Raw genomic sequence first — 26,058 nt, forward strand, 5'->3', positions numbered from 1 at the left:
TCTTTCCAGTGCTCAACGGGTATTGATAGGATGTTTTCATAATGAGCTATTCAGGATGGAAGTTCCAGAATAAAAAATACTCCAGTATTTGAAAATAATGTAAAGCTGTCCTATTAATTAAAATGATCCTCTAGGGGCCCCTGGGTGGCTCAGTGGGTTAAAGCCTCTGCCTTCGGCTCAGGTCATGATCCCAGAGTCCTGGGATCGAGTCCCGCATCGGGCTCTCTGCTCGGCAGGGAGCCTGCTTCCCTTCCTCTTTCTCTGCCTGCCTCTCTGCCTACTTGTGATCTCTGTCTGTCAAATAAATAAATAAAATCTTAAAAAAAAAAAAGTTAAAAAGGCCCAGTTATCACTTTTATACCATCCTAGTGACTTTGCTTTTTAAATGAATGGACAACGATGTACAGTTTTTACTATGTGGCCACTGGTTTAAAAAATGCTGACTTTGTGTTTTCATTCAGTTTTATGGGGGAAAAGGGACTTGTATGTATAAAGGCGTTTCTTGCTACCCCAGAATCATGTTACTTGGCTAAGAGTGTAGGTACAGAACTGCTGGCAGACAGCCACCTTCTTGATGCGTTGCGTCCTCACATGGTAGAGAGAGACAGAGAGGGGGAGAGTGAACTTGCTCTCTGGTGTCTCTTCTTATAAGGGCACTAATCTCATCAGACCACGGCCCCACCTTCACGATCTCATCTAACCCCAGTTATTTCCCAAAAGCCCCATCTCCAAGTACCATCGTATTGGGAGTTAAGGCTTTAACATAAGAACTTTGGGGTCCACATTCAGCCCAAACAATTATTTAAAGCCTTCTCTCTCTCTCTCTCTCTTTTTTATTTATTTATTTGACAGACAGAGATCACAAGTAGGCTGAGAGGCAGGCAGAGAGACAGGGGAAGCCGGCTCCTTGCTGAGCAGAGAGCCTGTTGTGGGCCTCGATCCCAGGACCTGGAGACCATGACCTGAGCGGAAGGCAGAGGCTTAAACCACTGAGCCACCCAGGCGCACCCCCCCCCCCCCCCCCCGCCTCCATGCCTTTTTTTTTCTGGAAGCATTTCTGGCTGTTGCCATGGTGCCACTTTCTGGAGCATGTTACTTTTTTTTTTTTTTTTTTGACATTCTGCTGGTTTTTCTGACTTTAACAATTTGCTTTGACCTTCATTTCGTGACATACTGGGAAGACTTCAAACCATAGGAAATATTTTTGCCTACTTGCCTTATGTAGTGATTATATTTATTCCTGGTTTATAGCCAGTTCAGACTATCCTTTCTGCAACTCATTCCAAAATAAGTGATCAGTGCTTCTATGAGCACAAATATTCACATGCTATTAAAAACAAAACAAGGGGGGGGCACCTGGGTGGCTCAGGTGGTTAAGCGACTGCCTTTGGTTCAGGTCATGATCCCAGGATCCTGGGATCGAGGCCCGCATGTGCTCCCTGCTCAGTGGGGAGCCTGCTTCTCCCTCTGCCTCTGTTGCTCTGCCTGTTTGTGTCTCTTGCTCTCTGTGTCAAATAAATAAATAAAATCTTAAAAAAAAAAACCAAAACCAAAACAAAACAAGGGTGCCTTATGCCTAAAAAGTTCTACTGACATGCGTGCAATGGACATCCCAAAGATCATCCAGAACATTGAAAGAAAATGTCTTTCTTGCATTCAGTTAAGACTGATGTCAAATTACTTCCTGGAATGACTTTTCTGTAAAATCAGTTTGAGTCAGTATCCATTCTTGCTTTGGAAAAGCATATCCTGTGTCATTAACAAATGGGTATAGTGAATACACCCCAAAGATCAAAGGGGAAATGTTAGTAGAAAATAATATTACTTCAGTCAAATTTGATTAGAGAAAAGATTTAAAGCCCTATGCTTAAAATGGTGGCACACAAAAAGCAAGCGAAGGACTTCAATTACTGTATAATTTACTGGACAGTTTGAAAAATGTAATTTGTGGGAAGAAGATTGTTTGACTTTGCTGACGTTAAGCTTAGTGGGTTATTAGGTGACCCTGTCTCTGGACTTGGAAGAAAATGGACCCTTTTTCCCTTCGTGTGGAACTAACACGGAATAAGCCTTGTCACTACAGCATATTTGTGAAGTCCTTGAGTGGTTTAACATTAACGTTTAACTTCTAAACTTTAATAATTCAGGTTACAACTGTGGAAAAAAACCCTGTATGCATAACTTAAATTGAAGCTTTCTTTCCCTCAGTCAATTTTAGCTGTAATACTCATTGCTTTTTGTTTATAGAATTCAAACTAAAAATATATCGTTTATTCTTGCATAGTGATTTTTGTCCTAAACATTATTATTTGCAGGTTATTTCTATTATGTCTATAAATTATATTTAAAAATTGGAAAGAACTTTGTGAAGACCTTATTTATGAGCCAATTATCCATTCAGAAATAAATGTCTCGTCATTCCTGACATAATTACCAAACCTGGGTGAATGTTAATTTGATATATATGTGAACTGATGTGTCTTACATTGGCTGTGTCTTTGCTATTGTTTTTTGTTAAGTTTTTATTCAAGTTCCACTTAGTTAACATACAGTATTATGTTAGTTTCAGATGTGCAATATAGTGATTGAACACTTTCATACAACACCCAGTGCCCATCACAGGTGCCCTTCTTAATCCCCATTTTCTATTTCACCCATCCCTTCCCCCCATAACCATTAGTTTGTTCTCTAGAGTTAAGAGTCTGTTTCTTGGTTCACCTCCCTCTCTCTCTCTTTTTTCCCCCTTTGCTCATTGCTTTAGATTCTTAAATTCCACGTCTGACTGACATCACATGGTAGTTGTCTTTTTTGGACTGACTTATTTCACTTGGAATTATACTCTCTAGCTTCATTCATGTCCTTGCAAATAGCAAGACTTTGTTCTTTTTATGGCTGAGTAATATTCCATCACATATATATACACACACATATATAATCTTTATCCACTCATCAACTGATGGACACTTGGACTGTTTCCATAATTTGGCTATTGTGGTAATGCTGCTATAAACATCCAGGTTCGTGTATCTCCTTGAATTTGTATTTTTTTATTCTTTGGGTAAAGAATAAAAATTCTTTGGGTAAAGAATGCCTAGTGGCACCTTGGGTAAATACCTAGCAGCCTAGTGGCTGGATCTTAGGGTATTTCTACTTCTAACGTTTTGAAGAACTTCCATACTGTTTTCCAGAACGGCTACACCAGTTTGCATTTCTACCAACAGTGTAAGAGGGTTCCCCTTTCTGCACATCCTCGCCAACACCTGTTGTTTCTTGTGTTTTTGATTTGAGCCATTCTGACAGGTGCGAGGTGGTATCTCCTTGTAATTTTGAATTTCCCTGATGACCAGTGATGTTGAGCATCTTTTCATGTGTCTGCTGACCATTTGGATGTCTTCTTTGGAAAAATGACATTTATGTCTTCTGACTGGCTGTGTCTTCGATAAGTTGGTATAGTTTGGGAAGCAGTATTATATAACCGTGAAGACAAAGACTCTGCAGCCAGACTGTCCATGTTTTAGTCTCAGCTCTGCCACTTACTAGCTTTGTGATCTTCAGCATGTCACTGAGCCATCCCTATAAAATGGAATGATAGTAAAAAGACCTACTTAGAGTTATTGCAAAAATTAAATGGGGGGGGGCGCCTGGGTGGCTCAGTCATTAAGCCTCTGCCTTTGGCTCAGGCCATGAGCCCAGAGTCCTAGGATCGAGCCCCGCATCAGGCTCCCTGCTCAGCAGGAGGCCTGCTTCTCCCTCTCTCACTCTCCCTGCTTGTGTTCCCTCTCTCACTGTGTCTCTCTCTGTTAAATAAATAAAATCTTTAAAAAAATTAAATGGGTTAATATGCACTGAGTACTTAAAATGTCATTGTTACCTAGGAAACTCCAAATAAGCTCATTATTATTATCCACAGTGGCTAGAAGCATTGACTGTAGGGTAAGACATTCATATATTAAATCCAGGCTCCACTACCAGCTGAATAACCTTAGACAAGTTACTTAATATCACAGTGCCTTCATTTCTTCATCTGAAAATAGGGATAATAATAAACACGAGAACTAATTGAAATAATAGAGGCAAAACGATTAGAAGAGTTCCGTGGCACATAGTAGGTACTGAGTAAATATTAGCAATGGATATAATAATCATATTATGGAGACCAAATTATATTCATGCCTCCTAAATATCAAGTGAAATATGATATCAAATGAAAAATGCTATATCCTGTTTCACCAGACTTGAGAATAACTTAAGGTCACATATTTTTAGTAGTAGTATGACTCCAAACATCTATCCTGCTTATTATGAAAACATCTTTCCTTTTCTGTGTCCCTGTGTCATGGTAAATGCAGGAATCCAGGGGTTATTGCTTAGCCTCAAGTGGTCAGTATTGAAAGGCCATTGCTGCTCCTGCAATGTAACCTCAGCGTACTGGGTCAGAGAAGTGCTGGTGCCTGCCCTCCTTCTCAACGTGCTGAAGCCACAAAGTCCTTTTTCTCACCTTCCTAATATACAGCTAAGGGGAGATCCAAGCAAGACCATTACAATAATTAAGAGTACATTTCCTAAGGTCTCAGTTACTCAATTTTAAATAACGATATGCCAAACAGTATAATAACAAAGATAACTAGAAAATCTCCAAACGTTTGGAAATTAAGCAACACACGTTTAATAACCTATGGGCCAAAGTAGACTTTGAAGAGAAATTGGAAAATATTTTGAATTGAATCATAGTAATAATGGTGTGGCACATCAAAACACTTGGAATTAGCTAAAGTGCTCTTTAGAGGGAAATTTGTGCCTTAAACACACATATTATGGGGAAAATGGCTGAGATAATTATCTGAGATTTTACTCAAGAAATTAGGTTATCAAACTCAAAGTTGAAGGACGAAGATATAACAAAAAGCAGAAATGAGCAACATAGTAAACAAATAATAAAGAAAAATTAAAAAGCTAAAAGCTGGCAATTTGTAACAATTAATTAAACTGATAAAACTAGTAAATAAAAAGATAAAAATACCAGTTTTAGGAATAAAGTTCCTGCCATCATTAAAAAGTGAATAAGAGGTTATTATAAGTAACTTTATGCCAATACATTTGAAATTTAGATGAGATTGACAAATGCCTGGAAAAATACAAGTTAGTAAAATTGATTATAGAAGAAATAGAACATTTAATAATTCTATATTTACTTTAAAAATGGAATCTGTTAGGGGCACCTGGGTGGCTCAGTGGGTTAAGCCTCTGCCTTGGGCTCAGGTCATGATCTCAGGGTCCTGGGATCCAGTCCCGCATCCATCTGGAATCTCTGCTCAGTGGGGAGCCTGCTTCCCCCTCCCCTTCTGCCTGCCTTTCTGCCTACTTGTGATCTCTCTCTGTTAAATAAATAAAATAAAATAAAATCTTAAAAAAAAAATGGAATCTGCTATTAAAATGTCTTCTCCTCTCCTACTCGCCCCACCACCAAAAAAAAACAAAAATAAAACAAACAAACTAAAACCAGAACCAAATGGCTTCACTGGTGAATGATTTCTAGTATTTAAAAATGAAGTGATGTTTAAAATAATTTTCCCAGAGAATAAAAATGGGATACATCCCAACTTGTTTTGTAAAGCCAGCATAATCTTGATATTAAACCTGACAGGATGTGGGACGCCTGGGTGGCTCAGTTGGTTAAGCCTCTGCCTTCGGCTCCGATCATGATCCCAGCGTCCTGGGATAGAGTCCCACATGGGGCTCCTTGCTCAGCGGGGAGCCTGCTTCTCCCTCTGCCTCTGCCTGCCGTTCTGTCTGCCTGTGCTTGCTCTCTCTCCCTCCCTCTCTCTCTCTCTGACAAATAAATAAAATCTTTAAAAACAAAAACAAAAACAAAAAAACCTGACAGGATGTAAAAAAAAAAAAGGTGGGGGGAGCATATAAGATGGCAATTTCTCATTAACATAGGTTTAAAAATCCTAAATATAATATTAGGAACTAAATTCAGTATAAGATAAAAAGATAATAGTACAACCAAACTAGATTTATTTCAGGAATAGAAGTTTGATTTAGCATTTAATGAATGTAACTCAGCCCATTTACAAACTACTTATAGCATATGGATAAAAGACAAGTCATGAGCATTTCAATAGATGAGAAAAATCATGACCAATTCTAACATTCATTGATAATTTAAAAATAAAAACCTCTCATCAAACTGGTAATATAAATGAAATTCCATAATTTGATAAAAGGTAAATATAGAAAATGTACAACAAACATTATACTTGTGAAATGTTGAAAACTTGCCCCCTGAGTTCAGGAACAAGATAAAGATATCCACTGTCACATTTCTATTCAACAGTACGCTCTACGTTCTAACCAGCACAAGTAGAGAAGAAAAAGAACTAAAAGGTATTAATAAGGAAAATAAGAAATAAATCTGTTAGTATACACAGATGAGTAATTGTGCAGGTGGAAGATTTAAGAGGATTTACAAACTATTGGAAATAAAAGTGAACTTAGCAAGGTTGTTGGGTTGCTGGTTATAAAGCCAAAATAAGAAAATCAGTTCTGTTTTTATCTTCTAGTAACAATAAGATAAAAAAGCAAATACCTAGCAAAATATTTAATTAAAAATGTGCAAATTTCTACACAGAAAATGATAGAAGATTACCATGATCTACACCTATAACTATATTATATATATTGAGGGATGCAACTCAATGTTGCATAGATGTTACTTCTTCCAAAATTAACATATAGATTGAATGCAATTACAAATAAAATTCTGGGTAGATTTTCTTGGTTGAAATTGAAAAGCCAATTATAAAATTATATGGAAATGCAAGTGGCCAAGAATAATCACCATAGTCTTTAAAGGAAAAAAAAAGTGTTGGAGAACCTACCCTAGTGGATACCAAGACTTATTATAAAGCTACAGTAAAACAGAATACAGATGTTTGAAACAGACAATTTGGGTGTTTGGTTGAAAAGTTCATATTGCAGAGTAATGGAGGAAAGAATACTCTCTTCGTTAATGGTGATTTAGTAGTAGGGTAGCTATATGGAAAAATATATTTTGATCTCTACCTCATACCATACACAAAAATCAATTCTAGGTGGACTGAAGATTGAAATGTGAAAGATAAAACAGAATTTCCAAATCATACCACAGGAGGATATGCTAATAACCTTAAAGATTTTAAATCTGTGGGAGAGGGAGAAGCAGCAGGCCTCCTGCTGAGCAGGGAGCCTGATGCAGGGCTCCATCCCAGGACCTCGGGATCATGACCCCAGCTGAAGTCAGGCGCTTAGCCAACTGAGCCAGGAAGGTGCCCCTAATTAGATTACATTTAAATGAGGAAATTTCTTTCATCAAAGGATACCATTAAATGAAATGGTATAACATCGGTGATTTTGGTTCAAAATAATTAAGTGGTGATGGGGGGGAGTGAAGTGGAGAAATAAAACAAGTTTAGTTATGAATCCTTTTTTGAACCTGGGATTTTATTGTTTATTTCTCTCCACTTTTATTTATGTTTGAATTTTCCCATAAATTAACGTTTTAAAAAACGAGAGACACTATTAAAGAGGGAAAAGACAAACCAAGGTGAAAGAAGATATTTACAATACAGAGAGCAAGAAAACTGTCCTTTGTCCAAAATGTATAAAGAATACATACATCTGATTAAGAAAAAAACAGTCCACTCAAAGAAAAATGAGCAAAAAAGTGAAAAGGCACAAAAGATGATTCCCAAATGGTTAAAAAAATATGAAAAGGATGTCAGTCTAATTAGTAATTAAAGAATTAGAAAATAAAGCCACAATTCAATACTACACATTCAGTTACACAAGCAACTTATCATTTATTTATGTACGTATACACAAACATTTTATATATATATGTATGTATATTTACATATAGTATACACAAATATAATATATGTATGACATACACACTGGAGTGAGAGGCCCCGGAGTTCAGCACAAATACCATGATAATGTTAGCCTAGGATGGTGAAGATTAAAAATGTTGACAATACCAAGTGTTTGTGAGGAGGTGGAGTAAACACAGCTCTCATACACAGTTGGTAGGAGGCAACATTGGTACAACTAGCTTGGAAAACTGTTTCAGAGTATCTACCAAATTTGAATGTACCTGCCCCTATGACTCAACAATTCAATTCCTACTAGAAACCCTTAAATGTGTGTGTATATGTATTTATATATATTTCCATAGGACAAAGTAAGAATTTTGGTAGTAACAAGTAATATTACTCATCACAGCTGGAAACTGGAAATGACTGAAATGTCCACCAACAGTAGAATGAATAAACAAGCATAGTTTATTTATACAATAGAATACCATGCAATAAAGAAAAACAATGAACTATTGCTATGTACATCAATACAGATGCATATCAAAAACATAATATTGATCAAAAGAAGCCACTCTTACACAAAATATAAACTGTGTGATTTTATTTAAATAGCATTAAAAATGAGCAAAACTAATCAGATCTGTGGGAGACTGAAGTACGGATAGATGTCACATATGGGGAGAAGGGCACGGTCCTGATTGTCAAGGGACAGGATAGGGCTTTTGGGCTAGGGCAATATTGTTTCTGGACCTGAGCAGCAATTACAGAAGTGTTTGTACTTCATGATATGAGCCCTTGGGATTTGGGCCTTGTTTTTGGTATGGATACTGTACTTCAATAATGGAGGTCTACTAGAACAGTAGATTGATAGGGGATAGGAGAGGGAATTCTGATAGAGGACAGTCACTTTAGCATAGCAGAATTATGAGTGAATTTTTAAAAAATCTTGCTTTTAATTTGGTTGTTATGATAAATAAAATTTGCTTTGTTAGGATAAATAAAATTTGTGTGGGAGGAAAATTCATTTATCATTTGTTCAAATACATACAAGAACTGAAGATGGAGGCCCTTGAGTTCTGGGCAAGGACCATAACAGTTATAGCCAGAAAACACCGTACAGCTGTATTAGGACAGCGTCCCCCCAAAATCTTGCTCTGGATGCTTGGGTGGCTCAGTTCGTTAGGCATGTGCCCTTGGCTCAGGTCATGATCCCAGACTCCTGGGATCAGGTTCCTGCATCAGACTCCTTGCCCACCAGGGAACCTGCTCTTCCCTCTGCCTGCTGCTCCCCCTGCTCGTGGTCTCTCTCTATTTCTCACAAATAAATAAATGAATAAAATCTTAAAAAAAAAGTTTTGCTCAAAAATGTGTGAACTTCGAATTATAAACAATATAATTTTCAGGCCTATCCTCCAAGAAAAAGAGAAAAAAACTATTGCAATATATATCTAAGTATTTGAATAAGGCCATCAAATGTTGGGAAAAACTACTAAAAATAATAACTTTGGTTTTGAAAGGAATATCCTTTCTTTTTCTTTCTGAGTTGATTTTTTTTTAAATTGCAGTATAATTGACATTAACGTTTTATTAGTTTCAGGTGTACAACATAATGATTTGATATTTGTACATAGTGCAAAATGGTCACCACAGGGAATGCAAGCTGGTGCAGTTACTCTGGAAAACAGCATGGCGGTTCCTCAAAAAGCTGAAAATAGAGCTACCCTACGACCCGGCAATTGCACTACTGAGTATCTACCCTAAAGATACAAACGTAGTGATGCGAAGGGGCACGTGCACCCGAATGTTTAAAGCAGCAATGTCCACAATAGCCAAACTATGGAAGGAACCTAGATGTCCATCAACAGATGAATGGATAAAGAAGATGTGGTATATATATGTGGTATATATGTAGTAGTCCATTGTATATATACACACAATGGAATACTACATATATATATATGCAGAATGGAATACTATACACACACACACACACACACACAGAAATACTATGCAGCTATCAAAAGAAATAAAATCTTGCCATTTGAGATGACGTGGATGGAACTAGGGGTATTATGCTTAGCAAAATAAATCAATCAGAGAAAGACAATTATCATATGCTCTCCCTGATATGACGAAGTTGAGAGGCAACGAGGGGGGGGTTTGAGAGGTAAGAAAAGAATAAATGAAACAAGATGGGATGGGGAGGGAGACAAACCATAACAGACTCTTAATCTCACAAAACAAACTGAGGGTTGCTGGGGGGAGCGGGGGAAAAAGAGGGTGGTTGGGTTATGGACATTGGATGTGCTATGGTGAGTGCTATGAAGTGTGTAAACCTGGTGATTCACAGACCTGTACCCCTGGGGCTAATAATGCATTATATGTTAATAAAAAAAAGAACACTAGTCTTCTGGGGAAAAAAAGAAAAAAGTGGTCACCACAATAAATCTAGTTAACATCCATCACCATTCATAGAGAACCTTTTTTTCCTTGTGGTGAGAACTTTTAAGACCTACTCTCCTAGCAACTTTCAAATATGTGATGCAATATGATTAACTACACTCAATGTTGTACCCTTTCTGACTGTATTTAACCATTCAGGGTCAACAACTTACTAAGGATATTCTGAATTCCCATAATAAAATCATGTCATCTGTATGTAAAAGATTGTTTCTCTCTCTGTTCTATACAGTGGGATGCAGTCCACATGTGGTTAGCAGTATAGTAAAATTTTTGAAATGTGAAGTTCTTTGTTCCTTTGATGGGAAGATTTTGGGTTGGGGAGGGGTTGCACTTTGCTCCTCATTTTGGGAAATACTTCCTTTTTTATTGTCTTTGTAATAAAGTTTGAATTTAAATTTTATGAATTATGGTATGAGTCCTTTCCTCTTCTTTTTAAAACTAGCATCACAATAGAAAGATGGTTTAAATTGGGTACATGTTGCTGGGTGGGAAGGAAGGGCTTTACCTCATATGAGAGGAATCCTATCTTTACCGGAGCATGGCCACAGAAGATATCTTATCTTGTTATGCTTGGACTTGTACCAAAGACCCAGGAAGGATCTATAAACCTAACACAAAGGATCATGTGTAGTTAGTGTAACTCTGAAGAGGGATATTGTTAATTCTCTTCCAGTATCACATTAATTTTCATCTAATTTAGAATTCCCATTTGATAACCTAAAAACCTTGAAAGTTCGAGGCAGCGCTTTCTTTACAGTGGACCATGACCTTTACACAACAGAAAAGGAAACAGTACTGGATATGGAGCCAGAAAGTGCAGTCTCCAGGTGATCTCGCTACTTGCTGTAGATTACTTAATTCTCTTTGAGTCTTATATTCCTCCATTCAACAGGTTAATATCCCCTGCTTCAGAGTTATTACATTTTGAAACGTATAAGACAGAAGGCAAATATAAGCTAACATCATTATATTAGTAGTAACTGTTACCTTTAGATTACATTCTACATATAAAAGATAAAGCATATAGTATAGTAGTGCTTAAGGTTGGGAAAAATAAAAGGAAGTGAAGTCAGTAAAAACTAAGGAATGAGAAAATGGACACACTGGTAATTACAGAAGATTTTTTTTTTTAAGATTTTATTTATTTATTTGACAGAGAGAGAGATCACAAGTAGACAGAGAGGCAGGCAAAGAGAGATAGGGAAGCAGGCTCCCTGCTGAGCAGAGCCCCATGTGGGGCTAGATCCCAGGACCCGGAGATCATGACCTGAGGTGAAGACAGAGGCTTAACTCACTGAGCCACCCAGGCACCCTGGGAAGATTCTTTTTCAAAGGACAAAGTTTCGATGTTAAAAGGTCAATACAATCCTTTAAGTTATTTTTTCTAACTATATCACACATTCTCAATTTGGATGTAGTAGACATCTGTTGTATTTTCCTACCCTGTAACCTGCCCCCTTCTGGCAACAGCAACTGAGAAATTTCCTTGAAGAACTGCTTTTCCCAAACTCCCTGGCTTTTGGGTGGGCTGCTTTAATATTACTCTATTCAACTGGTTAGGGGTGGGTATGCCCAGGGATTTGCAGGTGGCCCAAGCCAGGAAAATCAGCATCCTTCCTTGAAATTGTTTAGATAGATCCTAATAGGGAGAAATTTTCTTTTCTCTGGAGTTCTAAGTGGGATTTTTAAAAGTTTGGAACTCTTTTGTCTGTATAAGAAACAACTACATCCTCTCGTTCTACCTTTCTTGCTGTCCTGGTGGTTGAGCACTAAAAGCATTTTTTTAAGGGATCTGAAACCATTTCTCCCACACCTCCACATTTTTCTTCTAAACACCATATCTGTTTACTAGATAATGCACTTTGTAAGCAGTTAAGAACATGTATTATTAGGGGCTCCTGGGTGGCTCAGTTGTTAAGCATCTGCATTCCGCTCAGGTCATGATCCCAGACTCCTGGGATCAGCCCCACATCAGGCTCCCTGCTCGGCAGGAAGCCTGCTTCTCCCTCTACCACTCCCCCTGCTTCTGTTCCCTCTCTTGCTGTGGCTCTCTCTGTCAAATGAATAAATAAAATCTTAAAAAAAAAAAAAAGTATTATTAAAGGGCCACAGAATTAAGAAAAGAAAAAAAGGTTAACTTGGGGTGCCTGGGTGGCTCAGTCAGTTAAGCTCTTAATTTCTGCTCAGGTCATGATCTTGGGGTTGTGAGATTCAGTCCTGGGATGCACTCCCTTATGGACCTGGAGCCTGCTTAGGATTCTCTCTCTTCCCCCTTTGCCTCTCCCTTCTCCCCCAGAAAAAAAAAAACCCAACAGGGTAACCTGAACTAAAAGAAAATCTCATACATTTTCACTTTTTATTTATAAAATACCAAGTCTATTTAGTAAACAGTAAAATCTCCAGGTACCTAAAATACTTAACTTGTCACAAAATATCTCATTAGCATTTAAGTTTTCCAAATCGCTTTAAAATTTTTGTTTTAACCTTGTTTTGTTTGATTCAGGATTCAAACGATGGAGAAAATTTTGTTCTGTTTTAATTTTTTTTAATCAAGCACATGGCCTGGGCCCAGTTACATCTTACCTCTCTCCGAAATAGGTATTTCCTTGTCACATGCCAATAAATAATAGAGTTTAGAAATTAATTCAGTCTCTTTAGGTGCTTTACAAATATCAGATGAGATTCTGGTAATGAAATTATGCAGCAGAAGTAACAGTTTAAAGTTACCCTGGGACATTAGAATCCAAAAGGGAGCAGTGACAGCAAACATTTATTTTGATTTTGCAAACTTTGGTGTTTCCTCACCTTTATCTGTTTTGACTTTGGTAGAAAAAAAAAGGAGCCCCATGTTTGATTTGCCAAAATCTAATAAAATACTGAAAATTTTAAAGGCACATGCATTAATACATGTACTAAAACATATTTATTAAAAATACCTGTAGTTTTATTGACAACTAACATTCTTATTTTCATCCTATATGCTTTGTTCTCAAGTACAATGAAAGACTGAGAGAAAATATCATCCTCTCTAGGTACAAATGAATGTATTTATTTTGCTTCTACTCAAATACGAAAGAATTAATATACAGCCCCACAACTTTCTTCTTCCAACGTGGAGGTGCCAAAGGATGAGGAGGAGTTGAGAGACGGTTAGTCATGCATCAACTTCACCCATTTCATCAAATAAACGAACGATACAAGTGATTCACATGCCTGCTAAGCAAACTCACCATCCTGGCAAGACACCACCCCTGACAACCAGACCATTAGCCTTGAAGTCCTTCTGGAGTTAACACTGACCGCAGCCATAGCAAGCCAACATTTACTTCATTATTTCAGATCCCCACTGTCCTAACGGAACTCCTGAATCCAAAACCAGGTATAGGGTTTGTTTCTTTTTGCGGGATTGGGTTTTCTCCCACAGGGTGGGGGAATACATTTATTATTCTCACTTTACTATTAAGATCTGGGAAAGTTAAAAAAGTATCTGTCTCCTGAGCATCCAGCAGTTGCAAGCACTTTGCCTGCGGATTCGGCATGTGCCAAGACCACCGACCCTGGGCTGTCCACTTGTACAGCACTCTCCTTTCCCGGTCCCTGCCTGTCCTATCAGCACTGGGTAAGTGCCCAGGTTCTGATCTGGGACTAAAACCCATGATCTTCTGGCTCAGGTTCTCTGAACTGAGTCATCCTGGCACGGAGAATATTCCATGACTCAGCAGGCCCGAAAAGGAGGATGTCAGATCCAGATAATTTCGAGTCTTTTAAAGGCAAGATGGGGAACATAAACAACACAGTGGAAGAATTTCGCAGTGGGTCTGCCTACCCAAGGGAAAAATGTCATTCCATTCCCAGCCCTTTCACTTCCTTCTCGGCCCCTGTGATGAAACAACGGCTACACTTTTAATTTAGAGGCAGGAAATGGCTTCAGAAAATTCATTTTGATGCTAAGACCAAGGCCCTTAGTTCTCTAGGGATCTGGTGGGTCCCCTGCACACCCCGGGACCCCTCCTTGGAAAAGGCTGGCGCCCCGCCCCGCGCAGCAGGGGGCATGCCCGCGGCGGCCGCCGGGCAGCTCCCACCGTCCGGTCCCTCGAGTCCCGGTCCCGGGGCGCGGCCCGCTGGACGCCACGACCGACACCTGGCGCGGCGGAGATCTGCGCCGCCGCGGCCCGAGTTGGCGCGCGGCCCAAAGGCGGATTCCAAGTTACCTCCCCGGCCCCGGCGTCCCCCCTTTAAGGCTCCCTCCACTACCCCTTCCCCCAGCCGGGCTCTCCGGGGACGCAGAGCCGGCCGACCCTGACGTCCAACTCCCGCAGGGCGCCGGCTCTCCTCGGCCTCCCCTTCCGTCCCGGCATGCACCGCCCCGCCGCCCCTCCTCTCCCCTCCTCCCCCGTCCCCCGCTCTCTCTCCGCCTCCCCTTCCCCCTCCCATTCCTCGCTCTCCCTCCCCTTCCCCTCTCCCCTCCCCTCCCCTCGCTCCCCGCCCACCCCCCGCGCCCCTCCAAGGCCCCTCCCCCGCCGATCCCGCGCCGCGGGCCGGAGCGCGAGATGCCGCCGCCCCCGCCGCCGCCGCCGCCACCGCCGCGAGCTGCCCGGGCGGACGCAGAGTCCGAGGCACGAGGAGGGCGGGGGACCCGCTACGGGGGCCGCGGGAGCTGTTGAGAGGAGGCCGGGGTTGGGCTTTCTCCTCCGCCAGACCCCACCCCACCCTGCCGACCCCACCCCCTGCTCCTTCCTCCCCGGGGGCGCGCTCTCGGGCCCGCGCTCGGAAGTCGGGGGTCGGCGCCGAGTGCGGGCTGTGTCCCGGGTGGGTGAGGCAGGCGCGGAGGCGGCGAGCCGGGCCGTGGCCAGCGAGCCGTGCGGTCCTCGCCAGCGGCGCCCACTGGCCCGTCTCTCCAGTCCGAGCCGCCACCACCACCCGCCCCGAGAGTCCGGCCCCTGGGCCCCGAGGCTCAGCCCGCGGAGCGGCCTCCGCGGGACACCGCCGGGCGAGAGGAACGCGCCCGCGCCCTTGCTTTCGGCGTGGCCCAGCGCGCGGGCGGCGGGATGAAGGGCAGCGAGCGGGCCGCGCCCGCGCTGCGGCCCCGGGGGCGGCTCTGGCCGGTGTTGGCGGTGCTGGCGGCCGCTGCGGCCGGCTGCGCCCGGGCAGCCATGGACGAGTGCACGGACGAGGGCGGGCGATCGCAGCGCTGCATGCCCGAGTTCGTCAACGCCGCCTTCAACGTGACCGTGGTGGCCACCAACACGTGCGGGACTCCGCCCGAGGAGTACTGTGTGCAGACCGGGGTGACCGGGGTCACCAAGTCCTGTCACCTGTGCGACGCCGGGCAGTCCCACCTGCAGCACGGGGCAGCCTTCTTGACCGACTACAACAACCAGGCCGACACCACCTGGTGGCAGAGCCAGACCATGCTGGCCGGGGTGCAGTACCCCAACTCCATCAACCTCACGCTGCACCTGGGTAAGCGGTGACAGCCCTGTTCCTGCTACTGCTCGCCAGCCGCCCAGCTCCCCGGCCGCCTTCACCTCCTGGCCCAGCCTGCGGGGCCCGAACAGCCCGGCGCTGGCTCTCTGCTCCCCTGCAGGGGCCACACAGAGCCTCCCTTCTCCGACTTCTAAACTAGATCTGGCACTTCACATTCCGCGAGGGCCAGGATACCTCGCGCTAGCATCTGTTTGCTTTTCTGTTCTTTCTAACTTACCCAGATTTTCACTCCCTTGATGATTCGCCCCTTGGGCTGTTTTTTTTGGTCCCTTTTTTGGGGAAGTGTTAATCAGAAACCCCTGTTCTCGCTTTTCTCCCTCCTCGCAGGGCCACCACGGAGCGTTCTTGGATCAGAGATAGAACGGTCTACCTTCAGCACTTTGATCTTGTTTAAATGGCCCCCTCTCTCCAGGATTGAGCGTGATTGCTGTTTGCTCTGTTGAATAAGCCAGAGAGCAGAGGGTCTCTAGTAAAGGGAATTTGAGGGAAGCCAATGCTTTTACTACCGGTGTGGCCTATGTGTAATTAAAACAGAAATTCACTTTTCAAAGTTATTGTTCTTTTGAGTTGTTCAGCGTTAATGAAGGGCCACAAAGTTATTTCTCCGCTACTCCTGGAACAGAGAAAACAAAAGAAAGTGTGCATCCACTTTAATTTCTGGCTGCACTTTGGTCCTGAGTGAAAAGGCTCTCCTGTCTTTCCTTTTCCTTTGATTCAAAGCCAGTGTAGAAACATGTATGAATGACCTTTTAGAAATCAGGAAAAGGATGTATAGAGAACTTTGTTGCCGGGTGGTGGATGAGGATGGACATGTTTATCCTAAGGTATCAAAAATCATGTTTGGTCTAAGCAGGTTTTTCTTCATCATTGAAATATATAAACAAGCAGAATAATTCATTATTGTGTTTAACAGTTAAAATATGCGTGATAAACTGGCATCTGATTTGTAGAACTGCAGTCCTCATTGCGTTGAAAGAATTGATTTCCCTGGTAGCTGGTAGTAATGAACTTCCAGAGAGAACATAGGGCCCAAGCCATTCTTCAAAGCCAGATCATTCTGTAAGGCTAATATTATTTGAGGGTCTTTGAAAGGAATGTTTTATAGGCAAATAGTTCTTTTGGTCATGGTTTTGCATTTTTTCTTTCCACTGCTCTCTGGTACATTAAACTTTATGTAAGTATCAAGATTCCAGAGAAGGAATATAACTTACCCAAAGTACTTTGAAAAGTAGTTAAACTACTGTGTGTGGAGTAAGTTGTAGAAAAGCAGTGTTTAGCACCTTTGGAATACCATTTATTTCTAGACAAGTTATTAGAAAAGTGAACTTTTGGAAAATAAGTTCAGACAGTGAAACTCTGAGGCACCCGTTTTTCAGAGATGGAAGAAGTGAACTGTACTTCAGTGTTTTAAAGGTATCGGAAATGCATAGAACCAGCAGTGTGTTGGAACAGGTGCTTTTCTAAGACACGGCAAGAGACCTGGGATCTTCTAAGTCTTCATGGGAATACTCTTTAACTCTTTAGACAGCTAAATACTCTTAGGTGTTATATTTTTAAACTTGGTCAAAATTATTTTTAAAATTTATATCCAATTATTTTTGTGGAAATTTATTTACGTTTCTGTATTGAATTTTGAATGCCCACAAAGTTTTATCTGTTTTCAAATACTAAAAATTTCAAAGTGGAAGCATTTGCTCACTGCCTCAAAGTGCCTGGGATTCAACTGGAAATTTCTGAATAAGAATCTGTTACTTAGGTAAAGGTCAGGCTGTCAGTCTCGGCATTCTGAGTTTTCTGCTGTGGGCACTGTGTAGCAAAAGGTTACTTTAGGTGATTGCAGAAGTAGGTAGATCACTCAGATTATTTCTGTGTTACAAAGGTAAAGGTAATGTGATAGATAAGACAGTAACAGTCAAGTTAGGTTGTTACTGGTGGGGAGCAGATATATTAATTTTGGATCATGGTGATTAAAGGTCTAAAGAAATCTCAAGAGGCCATCTAGTTAGGACTCTTACATGACTTTGTGCTCTAAAAAATGTTATATGCTTGGACTTGTTGAAAAAGTCTTCTTCAGTTTTTGGTAATATTCGTGGTAAATGAAGTTCATAAAACTATGGGTTTAAAAAAAGTTATTTAAAATAGTTTCCATATGAGTATTGTGATTAACTGTGAGAACATTTACTTGAGACTTTTAAGACAGACAATTTCTAAAAACCTGACTAGAACTTATTGTACTTTTTCTTGGATCCAAAATAATGTCCCAGAGGAAGTTGTATGTGGTGGAGAAGGTGGAAAAGGGGAGGGAGACTTGTGTGTTGTGGGGGCGATGTCTCAATCTCTCTCTCCCTCTCGCAGTATCTCCCCCTGCCCAGCCCCCGACGTTTCCCTTGCTTCTTTTTTAATGACAGGGATGTATGTATACATGCAGGTTATGATCTATAAAGTATAGGCAGGGCTTTATGTATCATTGTGTGTTTTGATGATCAGCGTATTCAGCCCTTAACTTCAGTTACTCTGTGGGCTCTAGCTTGCTGTTTCCCATGAATTCAAGTACCATGACTGTTTGTGCATCTATTAAATCTCCCATCCAGTTCAAATTTCACATACCCTTAAGCAAGTGATGCATATTGTGCCCTGCCCTTAGAGCCTGTGAAACTCCCAAGTGAGCAGTGTGAAAGAAGCAGGGCTAGCCAACACTTTTCTCCCCTCCCTTTTGATGTTGGACTTTAAATACAGTAAACTTTAAAATAAGCAAAGTCAGACTGCACTTAGGTTGTTACAAAAAACATACATGTTTTGGCATTAACTGTAGGTCATTTTTTTTTTTACTGTAAAAATAAAACACAACATGGTGAATTAAAACAGTTGTGTATAATGACTAGGGAATCTTCCTCTTTGGTTGCTAGTTTGGAAGAGAGCACTATTCACAATTTCTCATGCAGCCTTCCAGAAACTTTTCACGCATACACATGTATATGTAAAGTTATGTTATCGTTTTAACTGCTACCATTTGGGGGGAGTGGTCAGTAAGGCAGATTTTAACTGATGGTAAGGACAAATTAGATCATTGTACCATTATCATCACTTGCACTGAAGCCAGGAGAGTCAGTGTTGATTCTGAGAGCAGCCATGTCTTAAGCACCATATACAGTAATCCAGGGTGCAATGTATCCTCAGATAGAATCAGTTCAGGTTGCTATGGGAACAGGAATTGCATTTTCTGCCTGTTGTGGAGAGAAATCTCAGCCAGGCACCGTGTTCTAAAAAACAGTCTTATTTTGCACTCAACTTCTGGATCTTCTTTCCTAACTTCTGTATGGATTATTCAACTGCTGTTTAAAAGTTTGGCCTTTGTGTTAAAGAATAAGTCATAATAACTTTTTTATTAGTATCAGCAGGATAGTTGATAGTAAGATTGTAGCTGAGGATTTGCATTTTATGAAACAGCCTTTTTAATTAACCTGATAGTTATTGCGGATGGAAACTTGGCAGGCTTGGTCTGGATCTTAGAGGAAGGTAGCTCTCCCCCTTTTCTGAAAACAATTAGATTAAGGAAGAAAGTGCTTATAAACCAACTCAATCAAAATTCATGGAACTCCTAAAATTTACACCAAGACCAGATTTGTTTCCAGCGCCTCTCTATACGCTTTAGGAGCAAACAGTGATTAAATGATTCTTTTTAGCCACATCTATCCTTTTTGTGTGTCTAAATCAAGATAATTGATACATGAGGATATTGCATTTTATTCTGCTTCTTCCTTTCAGTGTATATGTAAAATGAAACAAACAGCAATTTTTTTCCACATGGCAGCCTCTGCAAGGTAGGTTCCGACTGTGTCAGGGAATAGTTCACTCTGGTGACTTCACTGTGGTATTTGCACCCCCTGAGGGGACACTATTTTAGTTCGTCTCACAAAGGCCTGATTTACATGCTGCAGGTTCCAACTTGAGAAGTTAGGGAGCTCTTCCTTAATGGCCAGCGGTAGGTGAACACAGTTCTATAAAGTTGCTGTTGGCTGTTTTCCTTTTCTACAGTTCACAGCTTTTTCTGTAAATATCTTCTCCATGTTTCTAAAGCATTCAGAGGAACAATTTACACATTGGGAGAGAAGTTGGGACTATGAGCACCCCCCCCATTCTTTTGTTATTGGCCACAGTTGTGGGAGGGTTAGTTTGATGATTTCAGTTCTAAATCCTTTTAGGAAGTTGGATATGCCTTTTGCTCTGTGCTCCTTCCCCCCATGCATACATTCTCATGTTACTGCCAAATATTCGGTAAACATTTTTCAAATACCTACTAAATACATAGCACAATACCTGATAGAAAGGTAGAAGGTAGAAGGTTGCGTCTTCAGAAATTTACGCTCCTGGATGGAATTTTCACACTGTTCTCATGACAGTAAATCAGGAGTGCTTTTATAATATTTTACACTTTATGAAACTTTCAGTTTATCACTAATCAGGCTTCCACAACTCAGTGAAGGCAAAGATGAAGATCCTGAGGTGGTGATTTGCCAGAAGTCCCAGTGGAGGGAGGGTTTTGACACCTTCGTCTGTTGCCTTAGCCCCAGCAGCTCTTAGCTTTGTTAACAGATCTCTCAAAGGAATGACCAGTTAATTCCAGACCAGCTTTAAAATACAAGTTCACGTACAGACTGATTCAGAGATACCAGACTCCCTCGATTTTCCTCCTTTCCCCTCTGTTATTTTTCACTTGTATTTTTGGATTCCTTTCTTTTTCATGGGACTCAGTCTCCTTGAGTAAATTCCTCTTAGTCTCAAAGCATTATTTACTGTTTACAAATTAATAAATTCTAAACTCGTATCTCTAGACCAGCTCTTAGTCCGGTCCTAAGGCCTTGTTGGACATGGTCAGTTTGAGGTGTCCAGAGGCCATGTCCAAAACTAGATTCATTCTTCACTGTCTTACCGAACTCAACGTCATATCTCAATGAATGCTCTCCAGTTTTAATCCTGAGGCTCTAGACCAGTTTTTTGCCAGGCCTCTCATAAAAGATAAAGAGGCTTGATAGGCTCTCATCAGTAAGATTACTCTGGAGAGCAGATAGGATCCACTGCTGGAGGCAGGTCCGTTCTGGACAACTGTAACTTCACCTCTTCCGTTCTGGACAACTGTAACTTCACCTCTTCCTTTCCCACCCATCCTTACCACAATCTGTCCCAGATGCCACTCTTACTCCTGTGTCTAGCCACTGTGTGTCTTGAATCCTCTCCTTTAACTATACCTTATTGTAGCTTTCCATTGAATTTCACTTGAATTACTGCAACAACTTTCTAATTTCCTGGTGGCCTTTCTGCCACCATTTTTGCCCTTTCTGTACAGGCAGCCACACTTTGGACTGAGGGATGGTTCTAAAATGCAAATCTGATGATATTTCCCAGCTAAAATTCTTCAGTGGTTCCTCAAACCTTTAGGTTAAAGTCCAGACTCCTTGGCATGGTGTACAAGGTACTTTAAGATCTGGACTATTGTTTTAACCTCTAGAATGATCTCTTGTCATCTTACATGCTCAAAGGGCTGCTTCTTTAGTTTGGAACTCTTCTTCCAGGTGTCACCCCGTTCAGGAAATGTCGCCCCAGTTTCTCTGTCTTCTCTCCTTTCCATCCTTCTCCCAGGTGTGGATTAGGTGTCCCACTCAGCACCCTGTAGGTATCTACCACAGCGCGTATCAGTGCTATTATATGTTTCTTGATTTGTCTGATACCACTTGACCATGAAGTCTTTGAAGCCAAGGTCAGGGACTTGGTCTTTTAATTCAGTTCAGTGTAACCAACATTAGTTAATTGGTTGCCATTCCTCAGCACCATACTGATTCCCGGATGCGTAGTGATTCACTGCACATTGCTGTGACCTCCTGGAACTTGTGGCCTAGGTGTGGAGACTTATATCTCTAGACAGTGGGATGCAGGCAAGTTTATAGCCTACTGGCCAAATCAGCCCAGGGTGGCCACCTATTTTTGTGTGCACCATGCAAATGTTTTTAGATTTTTCATTCAACAATCGGAAGAAGAATGAAATTTTGTGACATGTGAAAATCATATGAAATTCAAATTTTGGTATCCACGAAGTTCCATTGGAACACGGTGAATGCATCTATTAACCGATTGTCTATGGCTGTTTCTGTGCTACAAAGGAGTTGAGTTATTGCAACAGATACTGTTATGTCTTGTCCCTCGAAGCCTAAAATATGTACTCTCTGGGCCTCTACAGCACACAGTTTATGACTTCTGCCCTACACCAATGCATTCAGTCTTATAAAATAAGTTGTAAGTGAAAGGTGTGAGCATAGAGGACATTCACTTATAATTTTGATGGAGGCTAGAGTCTTTATATTTCCAGTGCTTAGCACTGAACCTGGCATGGTGTTCCATGAATATATGTAGAGTGAGTGAATACATGAATGCCTGAATTATAAGAACTCCCCAAACACTGCTTGTCACTTTTTTTTTTTTTTTAAAGATTTTATTTATTTATTTGACAGAGAGAAATCACAAGTAGATGGAGAGACAGGCAGAGAGAGAGAGGGAAGCAGGCTCCCTGCTGAGCAGAGAGCCCGATATGGGACTCGATCCCAGGACCCTGAGATCATGACCTGAGCCGAAGGCAGCGGCTTAACCCACTGAGCCACCCAGGCGCCCTGCTTGTCACTTTTTAAAATTTTTTTAAAGATTTTATTTATTTATTTGATAGACGAGGGATCACAAGTAGGCAGAGAGGCAGGCAGAGAGAGGGAGGAGGAAGCAGGCTCCCTGCTGAGCAGAGAGCCCGATGTGGGGCTTGATCCCAGGCCCCTGAGACCATGACCCGAGCCGAAGGCAGAAGCTTAACCCACTGAGCCACCCAGGTGCCCCTGCTTATTACTTTAAATTCTCCTCCACAATTCTTTGGGGTTTGTGTTTATTTTTATCAGCTTCTTCTCTCTATTTCCTTGACACATATGCTCCTGTAATAGCTAATATTAAATGTGGTGCATAGTTCTTTGGTTTCTAGAGCTTTAAAAAAAAAAGAACTGAGTTATGTGGAACTGACATGGAATTGAAAGATCTATGAATGTCCTTTTTTGGGTAAAAAAATAGACTTTTATGTGATTTGAAGTCATATAGATAATTTATGTGAGGAAGCTATCTTCTCAGATTTGAATTTCGTAGTGACAATGTATTTTGAAAACTTAATGTTAATATCGTGTGTGTTTTCTTTAGAAATGGACCTAAATCTTTTACTTTAAGACCTGTGCTCACATCTATTATTGAAATACCCGCTTCAAGGATCTCTTAAAGGGCAGTTGTGGGGAGAAGTTAGAGCGACATATTTTATATGGTTATTGTGCGTGGCATCATTTTTAGTTTGTTTGACTCATTGGGGTACAGTTAGAAGACAGAGCTACTGAGGGACCCTTCCCTGCGGGCTAGCGAGGGTCCGCATCATAGTCGTTAGCTGGATGGACAGTCGTCGCTTACTTGTCTGGAGTTAACAGGCGCGGAACCAGCAGATGCTTCCTTACTTACCCCTTGTCTCCAGCTGCACTTCATTGACAGCTCTACCACTGTTCTGTTTGAGTTTCAGGGAGAAGTGTCAAAGCTCAGAGCAGAGCTGTTTATTTATTTTCCTGCCCAAAATTCCTGAGAAGATTTTTAAAAATAAGGAATCAATCTGACCCTTATCTTAAATTGTCAGTTCCAAAGGGTAAAGTTCCTTTGTGTGTGCTGGTTCTATTATCTGGCCCAAGTTGCTTGCTTTTAGATTTGTAAGAGGGCCTTGCTAGGATTTGCAAGCATCTCCTTTCTTATAAAATTAGACATTTGCTCATTAGGGCCTAAAATTGATGGCTTGCTAAAAGGGGTTACCAGAAAATGCATTTATAGAAATGTCTCTGAGGTTTTAGAGTATTGTGCCAGACTGTGGGGACACTGATTAAGTACATCTGCTTTTCTTTCCATGGGCTCTTCCAGGAGGCCATCCTAAAATAACTGGGCCCAGTCAGCCTGGTGCCCTATGAAGCTACATATTCATGAAATAAAATAAAGCAGACTTATCTCTTTCTCAGACAATGGGGCTCTCAGATCTCTTGTGGGAGGAGAACCCTGTGGCAAGGCTCGGAGATGAATTAGGGGATTTACATGATTTCTTTAAAACTTTAGGAGTTATAGTCCCTGGGTTCCCTTCTTTTACTCTTTGTTTCCAACTGTGTGGCTGCTTCCTGTTATATTGAAGGTAAACGTGGAATTTTTGTTATATCGTCGTCTTTGGATTTTTGTTATTTTATCTTTTTTTTTTTTGTAAATATTTTATTTATTTATTTGGCAGAGAGAGAGAGTAAGAGATCACAAGTAGGCAGAGAGGCAGGCAGAGAGAGAGAGAGGAGGAGGAAGCAGGCTCCCCGCTGAGCAGAGAGCCGGATGCGGGACTCGATCCCAGGACCCTGAGATCATGTCCTGAGCCCAAGGCAGAGGCTTAACCCACTGAGCCACCCAGGCACCCCTTTTTGTTCTGAAAGTTCTTGGAAATATTAATCCAGAATCAGCCTCCTTCACATTTTTTTAAAGTTCTTAAAATAAAAAATAGAAATGGTCTTGTATAGACTCTGCATTTTGTTTTGTGATGTTAAATCACAAGGTACGGGAAGGTTTCTGCTAACCAAAATGATTCTCTATAACAGTGACTACCCACGTGCCTGTCAGTGTTTTCAGAGAGAACCGTTCATGACCAGTCCTTGCGCTCCTTTCTAGTTCTGGCTTTATGTTCTGTGTCTTGATTTGGGGGTAGGTTACAGAGGCATACAGGTTTGTACAAGTTCAGAGCTGTACATTTGGTGTTTGTGTACTTCATTGTGTGTTATTTATTCCTCGAATTAAAAAAAAAATAAACTTTTCAGTCAGTTATCCAAAATAATACACAAGTAGTTTTGTTTGTTTCTGGTATGATTTTGGCTTCAAATGGTAGAGCACAGAATCGGAGGCTCAGTCATGTAAGATCTGTTTCTCTCACCGTGTTCCCTACCAGCAGTCACTGGCATTGGTAGGTGTTAACAGATGTCTCTTGGTCGAGTGGACAAAGGGTTTTAATTGAAGGACCTGCCGAATGCTTTCAGAACAGCATTCGGGTGAGCTGCATGGAAGGTCTCTGGAAGTGGAGTGTGGGAAACGGTCCAGGAAGACCACCGTCCCGGACCTCTGCTCTAGTAGTGGTTTCGGTTGGTGCTTTTGTGCTTTGAAGTGTCAAACCCTAAGTTTGCGTGTTTTGCTGCAGGTTTCGAGAACCCCTGAAGAGTGTCTACAAGGCTTGTGCTTTGGCTACAATATCTGGTTTTTACATAACTTATTATTTAGTTTCTATGGTGAAATCTCAACGTTCCATAAATTACTTGCAATGTGAAGACCCTGTCTTCTTTCCTTTGCCGTGTTCTGACTCGTGGCTTCCTCTTATTGAGCCTTCTAGAATAGTAGGTGAAGCTTGAATTGTGTGGCTTTCTTAGAGAAGTTTATGACATTTTGTGAAGTATTTCCAAATGAAAAGAGCTACCGGCTAAAATGAGATGAGCTTATTGGATTGTAAACCCAATTAGTTAGTGGACAAAGGTCTTCTGTATATAAGGTGACCTTGGTGGGAAAATTCTTCATTTCTGACTGTTGTAATGGGCGATGTGTGGGTAACAACAGAGGTTGAAACACTGTCTTCAGGTAATTTGTAATGTGTTTGAAGAGATGAGACAGACATAATCATGCAGAGGGAATCAATGGGAGCTTATAGGCACAATAAAAATAATTTAGTTGAAACTCTTCTAAGTGCAGAGGGAATACATGTGACACTTTGAAGAGTGTAGATTGAAGTTAGCCAGGAAGAGCCTCTTAGGTCCTGGAGAAAGTGGATGGGAATGGAGGACTTTGCGGGAAGGGTGAGTTGTTTAACTAAAGATCTAAGAGTAACTAGATAGTGGTGAAGGCATTGTTTGTTTTCCATGGAGTCATGGAGGCATGCATCATGGGTTTCGAGAAGACGAGGATCCTGAAAATTAGGGGGAAAGAAAGTAGATCCCCTTTCATGGAGAGTGCTCCTTGTACCTTCTTGAATCCTCAAAAACAGTCGAGAACCATTATTCTTGCCCCCTCTGGAATAATCAAGGAAGACGACTCTGCTCTCAGAGAAGTTCCATGCTGAGTTTAGGTTGGAATCTAGACTTGTGGTGGGTAGGTTATGCTCTTCCCGGTCTATCGTGTTAGAAAAGGCCCC

At 41.3% G+C, this 26,058-nt stretch overlaps 1 protein-coding gene across 1 annotated transcript in view; it reads left to right on the top strand.

Annotated features, from left to right (window-relative positions):
- Positions 1-14,890: 14,890 nt before the first annotated feature.
- Positions 14,891-26,058, top strand: part of LAMC1 (laminin subunit gamma 1) — a 126,230-nt gene continuing 115,062 nt past the window's right edge. Inside the window, exon 1 of the mRNA XM_044267263.1 lies at positions 14,891-15,785. Coding sequence (XP_044123198.1) covers positions 15,371-15,785 — 415 coding nt within the window. The 5' untranslated portion in view covers positions 14,891-15,370. The remainder of the gene's footprint in view (positions 15,786-26,058) is intronic.

Source organism: Neovison vison, chromosome 10 (genome assembly GCF_020171115.1).
Source record: "Neovison vison isolate M4711 chromosome 10, ASM_NN_V1, whole genome shotgun sequence".
Lineage (NCBI taxonomy): Eukaryota > Metazoa > Chordata > Mammalia > Carnivora > Mustelidae > Neogale > Neogale vison.